The sequence below is a fragment of the Enhydra lutris genome, unplaced genomic scaffold (genome assembly GCF_002288905.1).
Source record: "Enhydra lutris kenyoni isolate GAN:26980312 unplaced genomic scaffold, ASM228890v2 scaffoldscaffold8, whole genome shotgun sequence".
Lineage (NCBI taxonomy): Eukaryota > Metazoa > Chordata > Mammalia > Carnivora > Mustelidae > Enhydra > Enhydra lutris.
Window position 1 is genome coordinate 1,889,372 of NW_019154092.1, and position 14,950 is coordinate 1,904,321.

Genomic DNA, 14,950 nt, shown 5'->3' on the forward strand with positions numbered 1-14,950 from the left:
CTTCTTGTGATCTCTGTCAAATAAAATCTTAAAAAAAAGGGGGGGGGACTCCCAGGTACATTCGGAAGCTGCTGTTGACACTGACGGACCTGAGGTTTGGGTGAGGGAAAGAACAACCAAGGACAGAGCGTAAGTGAGGTCTGCAACGTGACAAGCTGGAGGGGGTCGCGGCCCATGCCAACATGAGGACGGGCCTCAGGAGTGGGTGGCGAGGGGTGTACAGCTGTCCCGCGCTTCTGCAGAGGCATCTGGGAAAGCTGAGGTAGTGTCGTCAAGGTCAGGAGCAGGGAAGCCACATGGGCACAGGCTACAGAAGAAACAGAAAACAAAGGGCAGACCAGCAAATGTTAAGTTTTTTTTGACATTTATAGAAAAATAAAGGAAAGGGATTTTTAAATCCAGAAACACTGGTGAGGCTGGTCTGAAAGCCCTAGTGCTGGGGTGAAGGGTCAAATGTTTGAGCCCGAAGTCAGGCCCTAAGGGCGGGGGCGGGGGCAGCTGCTCCCATGGGCTCTTCTTACCATCCTGAGGCAGGGGGGCCAGAGTAGGCCCACGGGGGAACATGGCTATGACCGCCCAGAGTCCTTGCGGGGGGCGGGGGCGCGGGCAGGCTTCAGCGAGTCCAGGCAAAAGGCAGCAGGAGAGATTTTAGGAACTCGGGTCAAGGCTCTGGTCAAGGGTCCTCAAGCCACAGGCAATAGGAGCTCCCCAGTCTGTCCCAGGGACTGTCCTCCCCGTGGCCTCGGGTGAGGAGGTCGGGCTCTGCAAGCCTGTGTTTCTAACGCGGTGCCAGGTGCTAACGCTGAGCAAACAGTGCCCAAGGGAGACGACAAAAATGGGGCTGGGGAGGAAGGCAGAGGCAGAGTCTCTGCCTTCCTCCCCCACCCAGGCACACCCTGCAGGTGGGCCTAAGGGCCACAGCCCACGCCTGGTGGTCTGAGATCTCATTCGGGCCTGGCCCCGGCCTGGGAAGAGGGTCGCGCCACCGAAGCGAGTGAAGGCGGGGAAGGCCGTGGACCCCGGGGCCAAGCAAGGGGACTCCTACAACAAGCAAGAGCTTTAGCGAGCTCTAGTCAGAAAGGCGGAGAACTCCGCGGCGTGGATACAGGCCCCCAAGCCCTGAGTCCTTCTAGGGCTCCAGAGGGGCAGGCCCGCTGCTACCAGGAGCTGAAGTCCCCGAAGCCGCGGCTGGGCTTGGTCTTGGCCGCAGGGCCAGCTGTGCTGGTTGAGGGCTCTTCCTCTGCTGCCCGTTTCCTGGGAAGAGGAGAAGTGCTTGAGCTGCTGCGTGTAGACGAGTCCCCTGCGCTGGGAGCCCACGCACACCCACAGCGCCTGCTCAGTGTGAGGTCGCACAGTCACATATCCGCCCCCCAACCCCGAGTCCTTGAGCTCCGGCCTGCACCTGCACAGCGGCCCCCATGGCACCTGCTCCCTGCCAGTGTCCGGTTCTCTCGCCATGGATGGGCTCTAACCGTGGGCGCTGGGAAGCTAGGCGAGCACCCCGCAAACGGGACGAGCACCCTCACTGCACTCACGTGGCTGCTGGGTTGATGTACTTGCCCACCCCCTGGCGGTACGTCTGGGGGCCTTGGCTCCCCGCCTTGGGCTGTTGAGTTTTTATAGCGCTTTCTGGGGCCGCCTCCTCGAGCTGCGTCTTCTTCCGTTCCTCAGCAATCTGGGACGGAGCAGGGCAACAGCTGGCTCGGAGCCCCGAAGGCTGGGTGGAGTTCCTGCAGCCCCCCACCGGCCCGGTGGCCTCCTCACCTGAGCATCGGCCTCCTCGTAGGGGTCCACAAACACGGTGGTGGAGTCGATGCGGATCTCCTCCTAGCAGCAGAGGGAGACAAGTGAGCGGGCGGTGGGAGGCCACAGGCCCCTCCAAACCCGCCTGCCCCGTGCCCATCCTGAGCAGCAGTTCCCCCAGTCTCCCTTGGCATGTACCTTAGGGCGGTCGGTTTTGGGGTCACTCTCCACGTTCTCCATGGCTGTCAGCGTGTCAAAGCCCCCAACAACCCTGCAGCCAAGGAACAGGGGTACCTCTGAATGTGCTCCAGGGCAGGATACCCCCAAAAGCATGGCAAGAAGAGGAGCAGAGGATGGCCATGAGAAGGGCCGCATGGATGGGGGCGTGACCTGGGGAGGGGAACAGAGTCGGGTGCAAGTCTGGATAGGGCAGCTGGCCAGAAGGGGCCGGAGTGGCCCTCCCCTCAGCCGGCAGGTCCGCAGAGCCAGCCATCCCCTGGCTAACAGAAAAGGCCCGAGTCCCCACTTCTGCGTGGCTGTGACCTCAGCAGTGATGGTCGCGAGACCAAATGAGCACTGGGCCGGGCATGGGGAAAGGCAGTGAGAGGGTCCCACTGAGAAAGGAGCCCACCCACATCAGCACCCCCAACCTCTTACCGCCCGAAGATGGTGTGCTTCTTGTCCAGGTACGCACAGGATCGAAAGGTGATAAAGCTGGGTGAGGAGGAGGGGAAATTAGGAAGAGCCTGTGAGCTTCCCCACCCAGCCTGCTTGGTCCCCAAGGCTTCTGGGCACCCACTAGGCATCCCCGTCCCCCAAAAGCAGCTCTGGGAAGCTGGTGCTTCACTTGTACGCATGGACCCCACATATATGCCTGGTTGGGGCAGGCCGTCAGCCAAGGCCACTGAGGGGACCGGAACCCCAGTTCCCCAGGAGAAGGCCTGGGAAAGGCCAGGGGAGGCTCTGCCACCAGATCGGGCTGCAGCCAACTTCTGGCGGACAGACGCTGCCAGAGCCTGCAGGCAGAGGCTGCTGGGGGGGGTCCGAGGGGGGTGGAAAGGGAGACTGGACACCAGAGACCATCCCACTGTGACAGCACGTGAAGATGCAGGGACTCTGAACTGGAAGAGAGGAGACCCTGAGGAATGTGGGTTAACACCCATAAATGCTGACCTAGTAAATTTTCAAATCTAATTTGGTGTAAAAATGAGTGAAATTTAAATATCCAACTATACGAACATGTGAGCTGGCTGGGCTGAGGGGATGGCACAGGCAGGGTTTGTCTGCGAGGGAGGAAGAGAGATTAAGTGGTAACTGCAGACTTTAAATAAATCTACTTAAAGCCAAAAGTGACACATAACTTCCAAATCAGGTGAAAGAGAAAAGGAAGAAATGAAAAATATTTAAAAAAAGGGGAAACCACGCATGCCTGGGTGGCTCGCTCAGTCAGTTAAGCATCTGCCTTTAGCTCAGGTCATGATCCCAAGGTCATGGGATCAAGCCCCACATCCGGCTCCCTGCTCAGCAGGAAGCCTGCTTCTCCCTCTCTCTCTGCCCCTGCTTATGCTCCCTCTCTCGCTGTCTCTGTCTCTGTCAAATAAATAAAATCTTTAAAAAAAAAAAGGGGAGGGTAACCAGGAAGTACAAATTAAGATAATAGAAAATACAGATACTGACTGGAAAGTTAAGTACACACCTACGACTGTCAGTTTGAATTAAAATAACCCCAAATCTAGGTGTGTGCCATTAAAAAGACACCCCTAAAACCTCAAGAATCTGGAAGAAGAGGCCCAAGAAGAGATGGAGAGAGAAGCCTTCTGGGGCAGGGTCTCTGGAGGAGCAGTTTGGGCCAGAGAGCCCTCCTGGGACACCATGTCACCCACATCCCCGACAGCCCGCGGCACGCGCAGTCAAGCAAGGGACGGAGGCCGAAGCCCATCCCACCAGGGTCAACACCCCTTCAGAGCCGACCAGGCCTGACCAGATGCGGCCGGCAGGCAAGTCTCCACAGACCTCAACAGCCACAACTGTGCAGACCTGAGCTCTGACCATCAAGTGGGTCTCTTGGCCATGCGTTGCTAAGACAGGTCAGGAAGCTTAAAAGGGAATGAAATAGTCCTGAAGGAAAAAGGAGGAAAGAAAAGCAATGACAGAGCAAACAAAGATATACCAGAAAGGAAGCCAAGTCTACAATTCGTTCTATGACCTGAGAAGACAGTGAAGTGGAAGCACGAGCCGTCAGCATGCACAGCCTCGGACGTCTGCGGCGGCGGCGAGCAAGATGGGGGCTTGGGAGAGGAGAGAAACAGGAGGAAGCCAGCGAAGATGGAAACAGAAGAAAATCGCATAAAATAAAAACAGGAAAGCCTTCCGTAAACCATTAAGGAGAGCGGGAATGCGGACACAGTGACGGACAGGAAGGGAGATGCCGCAGAAGTCTGGAAATCTAGAGACGGATCAGTTCCATTCTGGCACAACAGCAGCGACCCAGATGGCCCTCAAAGTGGAACCCGAACTGAGGAGTCAGCGTGAAGGATCCGCAAAAGCTGTCCCTGGCATTTTACCTCACCAAGCAGACCGGACGTGAGCTAAACCACCCCAGGCGGTTCACGCTGGGCCTCAGGCCTGACCAGCCCAGCTGCCCTCCAGGACAAAACAGTGATAAGCCAAGCTGGTCAACCCAGCGCTTCTGTTCGCAGATTCCAGAAGGAAAAGGAAACGGTCTGATCGTAGTAACAGATGCTAAGAGAAAAGCCTCTGGAAACACAGCCTCTCCCCAAGAGTCGGGACGGCAACAAATTTGATCAGAAGGCAAAACAGCATGGAACCTGAGAACGGGACGCCCACGTGCTCTCCTTACAGGCCCGACCGTGAGGGAACTAGTGTTCCCGCAGGAAGAGCAACAACACCTTGAGCTGATAAACGCTGAATATCTAGGAAACCCAGGACGCTTTTTTTTTTTTTTTAATATTTTATTTATTTGTCAGAGAGAGAGAATGAGCGAGTGCACACAAGCAGGGACAGAAACAGTCAGGAGAAGCAGGTTCCCCGATGAGGAGGGAGCCCTATGTGGGATTTGATCCCAGGACCCTAGGATCACGACCTGAGGCAAAGGCAGGCACTTAACTGACTGAGCCACCCAGGTGCCCCAACCCAGGACACTCTTACTAAACTATTCAAATAAAGTAGTTAGATATAAAATCAACTTTTTTTTAAAAAGATTTTATCTGGGGGCGCCTGGGTGGCTCAGTAGGTTAAAGCCTCTGCCTTCGACTCAGGTCATGATCCCAGGGTCCTGGGATCAAGCCCCACATTGGGCTCTCTGCTCAGCAGGGAGCCTGCTTCCCCCTCTCTCTCTGCCTGTCTCTCTGCCTACTTGTGATCTCTGTCAAATAAATAAATAAAATCTTAAAAAAAAATAAAAATAAAAAGATTTTATCTGTTTGAGAGAGAGTGTGCAGGCACACACGCAAGGGAGAGGCAGGGAGAGGGAGAAGCAGGCTCCCCGCTGAGTAGGCAGCCTGACACAGAACTCCATCCCAGGACCCTGGATCATGACCTGTGCTAACACAGATGCTTAACCTACTGAGCCACCCAGGTGCCCCCAAAAATAGATTTTATATGAGCAACTGAACTGGAAAAGAATTCTGATTTTAAAATACCAAATAAGGAAAAAAAAAATAAAATTTAAAAAAATAAAAAATAAAATACCAAATAAGGGGCACCTGGGTGGCTCAGAATATATACCGTATATTTTAAAATACTATGGATGATTCTTCCAACTGGGAATACCTGGAAAAAGTATCTGGAAAACAGATGCCTAATCTAAAAAGCTCTGAAGAAAAATACAAACCTCCTCAAAAAAAGTGAGCAAAGAGGAAAGAGTTGACCACAAGCAGAAACCAAAGAAGTTTTAAAAATCAGAAATAATGGAACTCAGGTGAACTACAGCTCCCAGAGAGCGAAGGACAGACAGATCAAGAGAAACTCTGGTTGGGGTGCCTGGGTAGCTCAGTGGGTTAAAGCCTCTGCCTTCGGCTCAGGTCATGATCCCGGAGTCCTGGGATCAAGCCCCGCATCGGGCTCTCTGCTCGGCAGAGAGCCTGCTTCCTCCTCTCTCTCTGCCTGCCTCTCTGCGTACTTGTGATATCTGTCTGTCAAATAAATAAATAAAATCTTTAAAAAAAAAAAAAAGAGAGAAACTCTGGTTGGCTGGGCACCCCCATTCCACCCAACGGGACAGTGCTGCAGGGGAATCCCATCAAGTGTGCAGGAAGGGCCCCCCCCGCCCACCACCGATGCCACCATCACCGGTCACCGGGCCCCATGTTGCACAGACGGATCTCCCCTGTCCTGCCTGCTCCATGGCGTGAGGCTCCTCTGGAAAACTGTCCTGCCTCCACTCCTGCCCCTCCCAGGCTGGGTCTGGCCGCTCCCCTCCCCACACTCACTCCTATGGAGCCCTCACCTCCTGCCTTTCCATCAGGACACAGGGCCACCCAGGCCCAGACTTCCAGCACTCCATGTCCTGGGCCACCCCCTCTCTGTGGCCGGAGCCAGCATCTGCCGCCTCCCACAGCCTCCCTGGGCCTCTGAGCAACCACCCAGGCTTATTCCTTCATGGGCGCATGCACACACACGGAGGTGGGGTTGGGGGGATGGGGGTCCTCTCCCCAAGGGTGCTGCCCACTTTCTGGGCAGGATTCGGGTGGAGCACGCCCTGGAGGGCAAAGCTGAGAGGGAGGACCCACCCACAGGTGCCCACTGACTCACAACTGAGACTTGTTGGCGTTGGGCCCTGAGTTGGCCATGCTGAGGATGCCCCGGCCCGTGTGCGAAAGGTTGGGCCGGAACTCGTCTTTGAAGGGCTTTCCCCAGTACGACTCCCCACCTGCAGGAGGAAGCGGCAAGGCTAGCAGCAGCAATGCCTGGGTCCCGGCCAAGTGTGGCCAGTGGACGCAGCCCAGCTCCACAGGTGTGCGCTGAGTCCCTTGGGGCCCTGCCGAGTACTCCAGGGGGCAGCCCTGCTCCGAGGGAACCTCATCACCATCTCCCCACGGACGCCCCCCCACCTCCAGCCCCCAGGCCCCTCAGATTCCTGCATGGGGCTGGACCCCTAGGACAAGGAGGACAGGGTGAGAGCACAGGTCATGCCCACTCACACCACACTGGGTGAGGACACTGCCTGGGCCCTTGGAGCCTATGGACCCAAAGGGGGCTCCAGAGCAGCCAAGAGGCACCGCATGGCCTCTCCAGCCCATCCAGGCCGTGCAACCATCTCAAAAAAAAAAAAAAAAAAAAAAAAAAAAGTCGCCCCTCAGGCTGGCTAGTGGCTGTCCTATCAGATTCCACATCTGGAACTCTCGGTGGCACAACCCCCACCCAACTACCCTCCCCACCCCACCACAAGGCCTACAGAGCAGCCAGAGCTGCCGGGGAAGCCCGCGCACCGGTACCTACCTGTGCCTGTGCCGGTGGGGTCACCGCCCTGGATCTGTGAGAGGAAGCAAGGCCAGTCAGCAAGCTCTGCCCCACCCAGCCCTCCGCTAGCTCCCCACCTGCCTGGCAGGCCTGAGGGCGGCTGAGCGCCTGGTGAGGACACAGCCCTCCCGGGCCAGCTCTCTGCATGAGCCCAGCACAGCCAGGCTGGGGACTCACAGGGGTCAGTCTGCACACTCCCCGCCCGGGGAGAAGGGGCTCACAGGTACGACTCTCAGCAGTCCCCGTAGCCCTCGCCCTGGCCAGGAGCCCTACGGCCCTCACGGGGGCGCAGGTCTGTGGCTAGCGTGGACCCCCGTCACTCACCACAAAGTTCCGGATGGACCTGTGGAAGATGGTGCCGTCATAGTACTGCTTCTTGCAGAGCTTGATGAAGTTTTCACAGGTCTTCGGCGTCTACACAATAGCCCAGATGCCTCCGTGAGGTGAGGAGCAGCCCGTGGGAGGATCGCAAGCACCACCCAGGGCCCATATCAGGCAGGGGGGCCGGTCAGCTGCCCAGGCCAGACCCGGTAAAGCAGCACCGTGAGGCTGAATGACAGGACACATGCACCTGCCATGACCCTGAGTGAGGGCCACCGAGAGACACCTGAGCAAGTGGGGGGGCAGGGGGGGTGTGCACGCATGGAGCCTGACCCCTTTTGTGGGATGGGTACGCATGCCCCAGCCAGAACACGGGCCCAGGAAGCACCATGCGCGGCTCCCAGGGTCCCTTCTGGGGAGGGGAGTGCGGGCACTGGGCCTTCTAGGGGGCAGGTGGAACATTTGATCTCCCACAAGCGCATACAGGCGTGACTACGGACTGAAAAGCTGGGCAGGCATGCGGACCCTGGCGGGGACAGCCACACGCACCATGTCGCAGTGCAGCTCCAGATTGAGGTCGCCCTTGTTGGTGTGCAGGCGCACGTAGCCCTTCTTCTTCACAAACTGGTAGCGCAGCACATCCTCATCAATGGCGGCTGCAAACCGAGGCCCTGGGTCCGTGCTGCCCTCCGGCTGGGGCAACAACCCCTACCCACACCAGGTCTGGGGGGAGCCCGAGGATTGGCCCTGGCCAAGCACGGGCTCACGGCGCCCCAGCCACAGGACAGGGTGGGTCTCGGGGCCGGGGGACATGGTGGGGCTCGGCAGTTAAGGTGGGGGAGCCTGGAAAAGCCTGGAATGGGATGTCATTGGGAAGGAAGGGGACAGTGGGGGCCAGAGAGGCCAAAAACACGAGAGGAAGAGGTGTGGGGCCAGCGCCAAGGTGGGACGTAGGCTGGAGCCCAAGACAGGACAGCCCCTGTGGGGTGGAGGGAGGACCTCCTACCCCCCTGGCTGGGCCTCCACTGCAGCCTCTGCCGCCCCCCCACCTCCACTTTTAGAAAAGTCCTGTCACTGCCTAACCACACCAGAGCCTAACCACACCAGAGCTGCCTAAGCACCCATGAAGGCCAGGCATGATGGCACGTCACAGGGTGCAGGGGCAGGATGCCCGCCCTTGGCCGCTGTGAGGCAGCCTGCTGGGGACGGAAAGGCAAGGGCAGCTACCTGCTTCGTGTGTGGTCTCCGGAACCATGGCAGTGGAGGTAAAGGAGGCGCTGACCTTCCCGGTGGAATAGTGCGCCTGCAGAGAAAACCAGGTGGCCCATGAGCAGCGTCCCGGGAAGCTGGAAGGCCAGGATCCCATCTCTCGGGGCCCCCTCAGTGCCCTTCCTCCAAGAAGCTGTCCCTGGCGGCCTCCCACAGAGCCCAGCAGGGACTTCTGGGGGGCCTGGCTCTTTCTCTAAGGGCTCAGGGAGTGCGGGGACTGACCAGGGGCATGTGCGACAGAGGGCCCTGACCGGTCAGGAGGCTGAGACCCAGGTGGCCAAGGCTCTCATGGTAACTGAGACCCTGGACAGAACTAGGAACCAGTCACTGCTGGGTTCACAGTACGAGGGATGCTAGTTCCTTTTCAAAGGTCTCAATTTCCTAGAGTAAACATACTGCTTTTTCAATCAGGGAAAAGTAAGCCCCAATACGTTAAAAACATTTTTATCAGAGACAGAGAAGAGAAAAAAAAAAGACATTTCTCCCCGTCAGAACGAAATACACCAAAATGCTAAGCACTGTTGTTTTAGAGGGATGGGATTGTGAACAACAAACTTCCTTCTCTCTTGTGAGTTTTCCAGGATAATTCTCTGAGGGAGCCTCAGAGCCCTCCTTCCCCTGCCCCCTGGAGCCCCGCCTGAACGGGGAAACGAGCAGCTTTGGGGCCTGACGGGCCAGGGCACAAATCCCGTCACCATCACTGCCAACTGGGGGCCTTGGAGCCAAAAGTGGGTGTCATAAAAAGCAAACGTGAAACCCAGGCAGAGGCCCAGGCGGCGGGCACCAGCTGTCCCCTCCCCTCAGCACCACGGTCCCCTGAAACACCCCTACAGTCTCTCCCTGGGCTTCCTCTGGGCAACAAGTGATCTGCTCCGCAGGGCAGTGACTGCATCCCAGGGGCTGTCCCTTCCCTGCTGTCCTGAGGCTGCAGCGTCACATGGTAATCAGGCAGAGGTCCACCCAGACTATCTGCTCCAGGCTGCCGAGCTTGGGCCAGCGTGAGACACAAACCCCGTGGGCCCCCAGCATATGCACCAGCCACCCCCAGCCTCCTGAGGCCCAGCCTCAGTGCAGGCCGCCTCTGGGCCCCCAAGGGGCAGCTGGGCTCTGAGGGGTCCCGGCCACCACCCTCCAAAGGTATCGCAGGGCCCCCATGAGCCCCGTCCCCCAGGACCTCTCTGAGGGGCTGAGATGGGCAGGCCGGCTGCACTGGCGGCTATGTAGCCCTCCGCTTACTCACGGCGTTCAGCTTGTCCACTTTCTTCTTCTCGGGGACCTTCATGGTGGCTGCCAGGACCTCGTCCCCTTTGAACTCCTTGTAGAGCTCCTGCAGCGTCTCACGGGTCTCGGCGTTCGTATTTTTCAAATAATAAGATGGGTCCTGTTTGGCCTTTTCTTCATCTACAAAACAGCACAGTGACCCTGCTCAGACGACCCCCCAGTGATGTCCCCAGACAGGCGCGACAGGGACAAGAGGCCAGAGCCAGCTGCAACAGCAGAAGCCTGGAACAGGATGCAGGCAAGTAAGCCGAGCCCCCACACAGTGACTCCTGGGGGCCACGACGCAGGGGAGCGGGGCGGGGAAGAGTGCGAGGCAACAGCTCGTAAGGGTGGCAAGATAGCCCGTCCATAGGCAGTTTCCACTGTGGTCTACTCTGGACTCTGTCCCTAGCCACGCCCTGGCCACAGTCACCCCTTACCCTCCCAGGACCTGCCTCCATGCCAGAGGGACCCAGTAGCCTGCACTCATGACCTGTCCCTGCAGTGGGAACAGAGACAATTTCTAAGGAGCAAGGGGAGGACTTGGGAGAGGACATGGCCTCAGGGGGCCTGAGGCAGAGTCCTGAGTGGGGAGGAGGTGGGGCCCAGGCCTCCACCATATGTGGCAGTGGACACCAAGCATATGGGCCCCAGCTGGGACTCCCCACATCATGCCCCGCGTGAGCGGGTGTGGGTGAGTGCGGTCGTGCCAACGTCAGCACAGAAGGAAGCATCGGCCAGTCTGGGCTCAAGAAAGACTCCTGGACGCTCCTGCCCCCAGCAAGGTGAGGGCTTTACCTAGAAGGCACGGACCTACTTCACCCAAACCCCTGGCACTGAAGCCAGCTGTGCTTACCAGGATCTGTCATCTTCATGTTATTCTTCACATGAAAGAAATCGGAGACGTTGAATTTGTCCAAATTGGTGGGGTCCTGCAGCAAAAAGAACACGCGCAGCAGAGTGAGCCGGGCAACAAAGGACAGCTGGGCGGCCCCAGGGGCACAGCCCGGAAAGAGAGAGGCGGGGCACCATGGAGATGTGGGGTGTCAAGCAGGGAATGGAGGGCGCCCGCGGTCGGGAGTGGGCTCTGCCAGAACAGGGCCAAGAGCAGGGGTGGGCAGGGGGTGGACAGACACTGGCACACTGTGCCCCGTTCTCCCCGGCATACGGCCGATGAGCATGGATGGACATTCATCTAGGGGGTGAGGGCAGACATGAGGCAGCTAACTTAGGCCTCCCACACACACACCCTCACCGCTCCTTCAGCCCAGCTGCCAGACACAGAGCCTGCAGCACCTCGGGCCCACCCCGTGGGAGGGAGCGTGCACGGACCTCTGATGAGGATGGATAAGTCAAGGATGGGAATGGCCCATGAGGCCACCCCCAGAGTTTCTAAGTCCAGGTCTTTCAGGAGCCCACTCAGGGCTGACACCTAGAGGCGCATCCTCTGCTCAACACTGGAGTAGGACACATACCAGCCCGTCCTCTCCCACCTGGATATGGAGAACGCTTTGGGGGCAGAGATGAGCTACCCTGGCACAGCAAGGACAGGCATCGGAAGGAGAGATGTGAGAGCCAGAGAGAAGCGGCCGTGCAAAGGGCCAGGCGGATAGAGAGCAGGGGTGCTGGAGCTGGGGGCACTGCCAGCAGTGGGGGGCAGCTGGGAAACCACAACCAGGCATGCCCAGAGCCTGTGCGGGGAGGTGGGGTTGGCATAGAGCATCTCGGTCCACCCTCAGAAGAGCAGTGGCAAGGGGATGCCCACCTGAAGGGTGATGATGTCCTGCCGAGAGAAGGGCTCGTCCGTCAGCAGGTCTCGGAAGTTCTTGGCCTTGATATTTAACTGTTCCACTGCCTGCAGCCAGGAGGAAGTCCGCTGTTAGGGTGCCTGCCCCAACCCTGGCCCTGGGAGCCAGGAGCTCACCCAGGTGCCAATGCCATTCCAGCGGGGAGGGAAAGGATGGCATGACCGTGTACCCCACCACCACCGAGGGTGGAGCCAGCTGAGCCGCAGAGACTAGAATCTGCCATCTCAGCAAGGCTCACTGAAGGAGCCGGCCTTGCAGCTCTACCAAGCCCCTCTAGCCAAATCTGTGCTCTGTGGGCAGCAGTGACCCCCAGAGCCTCTAGGGCAGCACTGGCCACCCAGACCCTGCCCACAGCCAGGGACAGATGGGAAAACAGCTCAGAGAGGGCTTCCCTGCAACATGGTGCCGTGGCGACTGCTGTGGTACCCTCTGCCAGTCCACCCGGAGCAGCAGCCTGGGGGGGTGGGGAATCGGGGCCTCCCCACCCCCCACGCCTGCCCACCAGCTTGCGTCTGCTCCTCCTGGGGACTCCAGCAGGAGGTGGGGCTGTGGGTGCTCAATGCTCCCCTCAGCCCTGGGCCTGCCCTCAGAGCACAGGTTCTCTCCCAGGGCCTGATCAATGAAGACAAGGACTGCAGGGTGGACCCCTGGGGTACAAAACCAACCCCCAGGTTCCAGGTGTGGAGGCCACGGGAAGGGCACACCTCTTCTTGACTGCACCAGTGGTTCTCAGAATGTAGGCTCCATGGAGACAGGCTGTGCCCACGGTGCCCGGGGCAACCTCAGCACCAGCCCAGGGTTGCCCTGAGCCACACCCCTAAAGAGCCTACATGCGACACGGTTCCCAAGAACCCACCTCGTAGGTATAGACATTGCCGGTGGTCCTGACAGCTACAATGTGGGTGTTGTTGGTGAACACGGTAAACAGCACTGGGCAGTGGTACTTTCCTAGAAAGAAGGAACATACAAAACCAGTCGGAGAAAGGGCCGGGGTCAGAGCAAGAGAGGACACAGAACCCTGTGTCAGCAGGCCCAGAACAGAGACCCACAGACAGTCAGCTGCTCAAGACCTGGCTCCAATCCCAGTGGGAAACTCCTAATCGTCCTACAAAACCCAAGCCCCGCACGGCCTTCCTTGAAGGCGTCTATGCCATCAGCCTGCTGCTAGCAGCCACTACCCTGGTCTCCTCCATCTCACACCTTGCCACATTCCCCAACCCCCTGTACCCTTTCCTGCGTTATTGCAACAAACTCCCACTGCCCTCCCTGCCCCTGCCTTGCCAGCTCTGCACCAGGCAGGCAGGAAGCCCGTACAAGTAAGTCCCAACAAATACACTGCGGGAAAAGGGGGTAGGATATTTACAGATTGAGACTCAGGACACAGCAAGCACACAGATTTGTGTGGGCTTCTAAAAAATCTTGATTTGAAAACTAGAAGAAAAAGATTACGAAAACATTCCAGAATTTTGACCATAGGCTGGATATCTGATACTAAAGAATTCCTGTTAAGTGTTTAGGTGTGATGATGGTACTATGATGACTTTTTAAGTCCTTATCGTTTAGACATATACACTGAAGCACTTAAGCATGAAATGACACAGTATCTTGTATTTGCTTCAAAATTACCTAAGCAGGTGCCACACAGGAGCACAGATAAAACCACACAGCTCTGAGTGGACAGGAACTGAACTGGGTGATGGCTACGGAGCAGGGATCACTGTACTAATTCTACTTTCATTTGTCTGGAGTTTCCAATTAAAAGCAAAGCCAAAGAGGCGCCCGGGTGGCTCAGTTGGTTGAGCGACTGCCTTCAGCTCAGGTCATGATCCTGGAGTCCCAGAATCGAGTCCCGTATCAGGATCCCTGCTCAGCAAGGGGTCTGCTTCTCCCTCTGACCTTCTCCCTCTCATGCTTGCTCTCTCTCATTCTCTTTCTCTCTCAAATAAATATTTTTTTAAAAAATAAAATAAAATAAAATAAAATAAAAACAAAGCCAAAAGGGGGCCTGGGTGGCTCAGTTGGTTAAGCGTTCAACTCTTGACTTCGACTCCGGTCATGGTCCCAGGGTCCTTGAATTGAGCACCATGGCAGGCTCTGTGCTCAGCGTGGAGTCTGCTTAAGGATTCCCTCTCCTCCTCTCCTTCTGCCCTCCCCCTCCTCACACACATGCACATGCCTATGCTCGCACTCGCTCTCAAATACATCTTTAAAAACAACAACAAAGCAAAAGGGGCACCTAGGTGGCTCAGTCGGTTAGACATCCAACTCTTTTTTTGTTTTGTTTTGTTTTGTTTTTAAAGATTTTATTCATTTATTTGACAGAGAGAGAGCATAAGCAGGCAGAGTGGCAGGCAGAGGGAGAGACAAAAGCAGGCTCTCTGCAGGGCAGGGAGCCCAATGCGGAGCTTGATCCCAGGACCCTGAGATCATGACCTGAACCAAAGGCAGATGCTTAGCCAACTGAGCCACCCAGGTGCTCCAAGCATCCAACTCTTGATCTCAGCTCAGGTCTTGATCTTAGTGCTATGAGTTCCAGCCCTGCACTGAGCTCCATACTGGGTATGGAGCCTACTTTTTTTTTTTTTTTTTAAAGGATTTTATTTATTTATTTGGCAGAGAGAGATCACGAGCAGGCAGAGAGGCAAGCGGGAGGTGGGAGCAGGCTCCCTGCTGAGCAGAGAGCCCAATGTGGGGCTCAATCCCAGGACCCTGAGATCATGACCTAAGCTGAAGGCAGAGACTTAACCCACGGAGCCACCCAGGGGCCCCTCGAGCCTACTTTAAAAAAAAAAAAAAAAAAAAAAAGAGGTGCTGGCTGGTCGAAAATGTTAAAACAATAAAACCAGGTGAATGGTCGGATGGTCAGATCTTATCTCTCCTCTCTGGCTGGCAGCTGGGAGTCCTGTGGGTGCCCATGTCCCGCATGACTGCTGTGCACCATCCCCACCCTGGACCCCTCCAACCGTAGCTCCCTGCTTCCACCCCAACACTGTCCCAGCAATAGAGGCCTCCTCAGGGCCTTTGCACTGGCTGTGCCCTCTGCCTGGAATGCTTATCCCCACATCCCC

The 14,950-nt window shown here is 57.2% G+C and overlaps 1 protein-coding gene across 2 annotated transcripts in view; it reads right to left on the reverse strand.

Annotated features, from left to right (window-relative positions):
• LOC111142539 (peptidylprolyl isomerase like 2) overlaps positions 1-14,950 on the reverse strand; it is a 28,484-nt gene continuing 13,534 nt past the window's right edge. The window contains exons 7-21 of one of the 2 annotated variants that reach the window (XR_002640268.1): positions 12,739-12,830; positions 11,840-11,929; positions 10,931-11,006; positions 10,055-10,215; positions 8,773-8,848; positions 8,095-8,201; positions 7,549-7,638; positions 7,204-7,237; positions 6,517-6,634; positions 2,401-2,457; positions 1,942-2,014; positions 1,765-1,827; positions 1,536-1,675; positions 522-1,254; positions 1-307 (exon numbers count right to left, since the gene is read on the reverse strand). Coding sequence is in view for 1 of the 2 variants with exons in the window: in XM_022495797.1 (XP_022351505.1) it covers positions 1,158-1,254; positions 1,536-1,675; positions 1,765-1,827; positions 1,942-2,014; positions 2,401-2,457; positions 6,517-6,634; positions 7,204-7,237; positions 7,549-7,638; positions 8,095-8,201; positions 8,773-8,848; positions 10,055-10,215; positions 10,931-11,006; positions 11,840-11,929; positions 12,739-12,830 (1,274 nt within the window). In the remaining variant the exon portion in view is untranslated. Of the gene's footprint in view, positions 308-347; positions 1,255-1,535; positions 1,676-1,764; positions 1,828-1,941; positions 2,015-2,400; positions 2,458-6,516; positions 6,635-7,203; positions 7,238-7,548; positions 7,639-8,094; positions 8,202-8,772; positions 8,849-10,054; positions 10,216-10,930; positions 11,007-11,839; positions 11,930-12,738; positions 12,831-14,950 lie in introns of those variants that run through there. The other variant, XM_022495797.1, reaches the window with a different exon arrangement.